Source organism: Macaca fascicularis, chromosome X, assembly GCF_037993035.2.
Source record: "Macaca fascicularis isolate 582-1 chromosome X, T2T-MFA8v1.1".
Classification (NCBI taxonomy): Eukaryota; Metazoa; Chordata; class Mammalia; order Primates; family Cercopithecidae; genus Macaca; species Macaca fascicularis.
This window is the reverse complement of record NC_088395.1, coordinates 27,735,123-27,740,812: the sequence shown is the minus strand read 5'-3', so window position 1 is coordinate 27,740,812 and position 5,690 is coordinate 27,735,123. Positions and strand designations below refer to the sequence as shown.

Below are 5,690 nucleotides of genomic sequence, written 5' to 3'. Positions count from 1 at the left end.
GCGTCCAGCCAATGGTGTTTTACCTTTGATTCACTTTTAGACCTCACCCCTGGTTGTTATCTTTCTTCATCAACATCTTTTCCCGATTTTGTCCCCTTCTCTCCCCAGATCTCTTAGCTACCTTCCAACCCAGGGAGCAGCAGTGTAGACAGGAAGCCACAAGCCTGAGACTCCATCTCCTCTCCTTCTTAGAGCCTGGAGCAGGCCAGGAGAAGGAGGTGGTGTTCTCCAGTTCCCCAGCACTGAGGAAGAATGGGGTTCTTACCATGTCACCCTTCCCTTTGTCTCCTGCTCCCAGGACTGGGCCACTTCTGAGTGAGTCAGCAGATCCCAGCTCAGCTCACACTGAGAATGTAAGAATGTGTGTGTGTGTGTGTGTGTGTGTGTGTGTGTGTGTGTGTGTGTGTGTATCAAGTTCAACTTCTCCCTTTAGGGACCTATAATTCCTCCAGATGGCAAATGTCCAAGTCTAAGTAACCAGGGGATTTATTCAGTCCAAAGCATGTGGGGGAGGTTGTATCAGTCAGGGTTCAATCAGAGAAACAAACACTCTGATTGAACAAATATAAGATGATACACATATGGGGGTGATACACATATAATAAGGGCCTTATAATAGGGTCTAGGCCTTATTGAATTGTGAAAGCCGGTTAATCAGTCTCAGTGAGGCTTTTGTCTTTGCATCATATGCTGGAACCTGAAGTCAGCAGGGAATTCAGGAAGAAGAGATGTTGCAAAGTAGAGGTAGCAAGGGTAAATAGAATCCATGAGGAATATCTGGTGCTCTCAAGGACTGACTGGGACCCATGTTGATCTTCCACTGCCTCTAAACCTCCAATTTCAATGACATGAATGTCCTGCCAAAAAAAGTGGGCATTCTTTTTTATGGAGCTGGTGAAGAAGAAGGAAGATATGAAGGAGAACTGGAGCAATTGTGGGCCCAGCTGCTGCCCCCACACCAAGGTAAGCCAGGATATAAGCAAAAATATTCATGAGCTGTAGTAGCACCTTTCTTAGCATAAAACAAATGTGGCTACTACTTTACCTTTGCCTCCTAAATCTTTTACCAAATGCCTCTTGTAGCACAAGCTATCTCAGAACCATTCAGGGAACTCTGAGTAAAGTTTTAGTTCAGCTAAGTGAGCAGAATATATATCCCCCAGAGGCAGACCTTCTAAACAGCAGGTGGGGAAAGAACTGCGTAATTTATCTGCTTTCACTTTTGCTAACACTGACACTGTCACTTGAAATCCCAAATGATTTTTTAAAAATGTTTTGTTAATATTATTGCTGGTATGTATCCCATGAAGTTATACAGGGTGCCCCAAACTTGGAATTCTAGTTTTAACGCTCTTCTTATGGACTATAAATTCTCTTTTGGGACTCTTAAGATCTTTTCCTGAGAGCAGACCTTGGTAGGGGCTTCTTGAGGCTCCCAGACCCCCAGGCAGTTGTCCCTAACTTTGGATCTCAGTGAGTAGGAACTTCGGTCGTTATGTTCCACTCTAAATTCTAATCTCATTATGCAAATTGCTCTACATTTTCCCAAAAACACAGAGATAATACTCATTTCAAGAAGTATTATCAAAGAAAGCCATTGTCAGGACACAGGATGTTTCATTACATCCTTCTTTCCCAAGAAAAGTCTACAGAGAATGGTGTGGTATAGTTCATGGGTGTTGGGGAAAAGGGGATCTTCTGAATTCATTCACACAAATAACACATATAAAATAAAGATGAATATTTTTATTGAGCAGTAATTGGACATCCAGTGCCCTTATTTAATTTATATTAAATGAGGCATAAAACAATTTTTAAAGCAATTTAAACAGCAGAGAGAATTTTAAGCAATGTGAGGATGTCAAATAGGATTTTTCTACCAATTACACCAGATGGTTATGTGTAAGTATAAACAATTTTTATTGCAACTTGTTCTTAAAAGTTAATTAAAATGTATTTTCAAATATGAGAGAGTCTTATACCAGTAGCTGGCATTTACAGGAAATAGCTGTCCCAGGAGGACTTCCTGGAAGGTAACCCTGTAGGAGTTCCCAACCTTAAAACTTTAAGAAAACTTAATGCGCAGAGTAAACAATGTCATGTGATCAAATTTAATTTAATTCTTACCAGCTACAGTGTACTCAAATTTTTAAAAATTAATATATGGATTCAGAAAATGTAGACAATCTCATGTTATTTATTCTGAGGGAATGAATTATCTGGTTAGGAATTAATCTACACACTACTTCTTCTCTTTTCCTTTTCTGAGACTGTGTGTGTGCATGGCCAAGTGTTAGGAATTAATCTGCACACTACTTCTCTTTTCCTTTTCTGAGACTGTGTGTGTGCAGCCAAGTGTCAGTATCGACAGAACAAAACTATAGTTTGTCTTATTTTACTTCTAAAGAAGAAACATATTTCTGAAATTTTCAGGTTAACTGAAGAACTTGATCTTCAGAAAAAATTGTTAAAGATGAAAAAAAGTAAAAAGGTAACTGTTTTCAGAATGTCAGATTTGAGTAGATGCATCTAATAAGGGTATTAATTTTTTCAACAAAATTCAGAAAATCTAGAGGTCAACTATAAGGGAACAAGGGAAAAGAGGCATAAATAAGTTGCGTATGCACTCATGTAAGAATAAGGGGTAACAAAAGAGGCATAAAGAAACCAAGAGGAAAGGAATGAGAGAAGGAATGTATGGAAGAAAGAAAGGAAAGCAGAGAGGAAGGAATGGAAGAGATGGTTTTCAGCATATATTGTGGAAATTAGAAGACAAAAAGCAAATCTATTAATCTATTGACAATTCTAAATTAGTCAAACTGAATTTTAAAGTCCAGTGTACTTAGGTGGCATCTAGCTGGACTGGGTATGAGGCCTTCAGGATGGCATGCACTGCACTCGGTCTTGGCCCTCCTCCTCGGATGTCTCTGAGGTGCTGGAAGACTCATCCGATTCTTCATCTGGAAATTCGGCTTCACCACTTCTCCAGCCCCGGTGATGACCTCTCTGTGTCAGGTGACGCATGAGGAACCAAAGCATGTACTGGTCAAACAGGCTGGCATGGTGCAAGCTATCTTCATCTCGTTCCCACTTGTTCTTCTTAATCACCTTCTTTAATCCAGTAAGCTCAGTGGCAGCTTTAGCTGTGGGTGTCCAGATCTTCACATTATGATCTAGGCCACTGGTCGCCAGCACAGGTAGGTAAGGGTGGGGTTCAAGACAGTTTATTGTACCTTCTCTGTTCCCCTTTAGGAACTGGATGATCTGGCAGGATGATTTCTCCCAGAAGAAGATATGCCCGCAATCACTACCGCTCACTACAAACTCACTCCTGGGGCCATAGAAATTAACACCTTTGACTGTGGTATTATTTCTGTGCCCCTTAAATCTCTTAGTGTATTGAGCACCATCACTGTGAGAGGAGTCGAAGAGGTAAATATCTTCATCATTGTAGCTGGCCAGAAGCTCTGTGCCATCGTAACTGTACACAACACAGGTGATGTTTGTTGGGAAAACACAATTAACCAGATGATGAGGAGTGAATTTCTTGAGCACTCCATTGTTTTCTTTCTCATCAATTCTCCTCTGGTCATAAATTCTTACAAACTGATCTTGTCCGCCCACTGCAAATTGGTAGGTATTGGCGGGATTCACAGTAATTGTATATAGTCCCACTTTCTTATCCTTTTCTCTTGTTACCACAACTTTTGAAGCTGGCCGGTCTTGTCTGAGGTCAATGGTGAAGACAACAGCATCTTCACCTGAAGTGAGGAACTTAGAAGGAGAGTCAGGCACCAGAGCCAACTTGTGGGCAGGTCCCCTGTGCTGGGCCACACACTTAGTATTCTCGAAATATGATGCATTAATTAGTTCTGCTACCCGTACCTGCCCATCACGGGCACACATGGCCAGGGTGGAATCACCACAATTAGGAAGGAATTTGGCCTGGAAGACATTATTTGTGTGACCACTTTCAAAGTTGAGTACTGGCCTCTGCCGTACCCAGTCCCACACTATCACCTTTAGATCATCACCGCTACTGGCCAGCCGGGTGCCACGCTGGTTAAAGTGTACAGTATTGACACAACCGACATGGTCTGCAAGACGATATTGCAGGCGGAAACGCTGCACAAAGGCTCTTGCCCCACAGGCCTCATATACAAAGCGGGGACGTGAACCCAGCTGCCGCTGGTGAAGAGCAGTAACGACCTGCCAGCGAGGTAGGGGCAGGGCAGATGTCTCTGAGGAAACCCACTCCTCCAGCGCCCGATCCTCCTCTAACAAGTACTGCTCATGGTTGGCACCACTGCATTGTGGACCCGCCCGAGGCTGTTCTTCTTCCTCCTCCTCCTCCTCCGCCTCCTCCCCTCCCTCCGCCTCTTCCCTTCCCTCCTCCTGTATCTCCTCTTCTTCATCCTCCCTTTCTGTCTCCTCCTCTCCCACCAAAGGGTAATGGAATAAACTTTCACCACTCATGAGGAAATGCTCAAAGTCCTCCATGCTGTCAAGTTCGATGTCTTCACTTGCACTTTCTCGGTCTGAGCTTCGATTTTCTGTGCCGACATCGTTGGGGAATCCACCATCCCTGGTATCACTGTCATCTCCGGTCATTGTCACACTCTGCTCTGAGGTCGCTATGTCAATGTCTGAGGAGTCCTCTGTCGCCGCCACTGCTCCAGACTGCTCCTCTGGGCTGCTGAACAGGCTTTCAGTCCCTAAGTCTGGTAAGCCATCTGTGCTTCCCTCTTGGTGGGACATCTCGAACGATCTTTGCTGTAGTTGATCTGGAACTGCAAAGGCCAGGCCCCTAAAAGCTCTGGGAAGAAAGTTGGCCTGCGGTTAGGACTGATGGTCGTGAAGGAAGTAAGCGCGTGGCAATCAAACGCCAATCTGATTGGCTAAAGGGGACAATAAACTATTCTGCCAAGGCAGTTGCCAGTATGGGATCCCATGAGGTTCAGAAAGCTTCTTACCTGCTCGCCTCCTCGCAGCATCCAGATTGCTCTAGGTTTCCCAGGCCCAGAGCCCCACCCCGACAGGCATCTTACACTGTGAGTAGCTGCGGGTTTTTGAAGATGAAACTTGCTGCACCTTGGAAAATGTTCTTATTAGAGAACCATGAGCAAAAGTGATCCTCTTTAAGCAAAATAGTTTTTAGAAGCCTCTCAGTGTTTTGCTTGAAGGTAATGTACTCTATAAAATGAAGATGTAGGCAAGAACAGTGAAAAGTTAGCTAAGTGTCCCACAGCTAGTGACTTTTTGACATACAAGAAATATCTTAAATCGAGCAGCTTGAGGGAAACCTTGAGTGCTCTAACTGGTAGAATCGATATAGGGTTGCCAGATAAAATATGGTATGCATAGTTAATTGCATTTCAGATGAAGGATGAATACTTTTTTTAGTATGAGTAGGTCTCAAATATTACATTAGATATATTGCCACTAAAATTTTATTTATTATTTATCTGAAATTCAAATTTAACATGGTGTCCTCTATTTTTATTTGTTAAATCTGGCAGGCTCCTTTAGTGAAAAGAATTTAGACCCTCAGTGTAATGAGGGCTGAAATCAACTGATCAATTGAAAGTGGACATTGAAATGAGTAATGGCTTCACCTATTTGAGATAGAAGTAGTACTTCCTTTTTTTCTTATGCCACTAGAGTTCTTATATATTTATTTAGAGTTAATT

General features: G+C 42.8%; 1 protein-coding gene across 1 annotated transcript; it reads right to left on the bottom strand.

Moving 5' to 3' along the window:
* Window positions 1–1,728: 1,728 nt before the first annotated feature.
* LOC102129196 (DDB1- and CUL4-associated factor 8-like protein 2) lies at window positions 1,729–4,816 on the bottom strand. Its single transcript, XM_045383502.3, has one exon. The coding sequence runs from the start codon at window positions 4,756–4,758 to the stop codon at window positions 2,878–2,880; it is 1,881 nt and encodes a 626-aa protein (XP_045239437.1). The 5' UTR covers window positions 4,759–4,816; the 3' UTR covers window positions 1,729–2,877.
* Window positions 4,817–5,690: the final 874 nt, after the last annotated feature.

Coding starts and splice junctions, on each gene's coding strand:
- LOC102129196 (XM_045383502.3), bottom strand. CDS start 4,758: ATGTCCCACCAAGAGGGAAGCACAGATGGCTTACCAGACTTAGGGACT.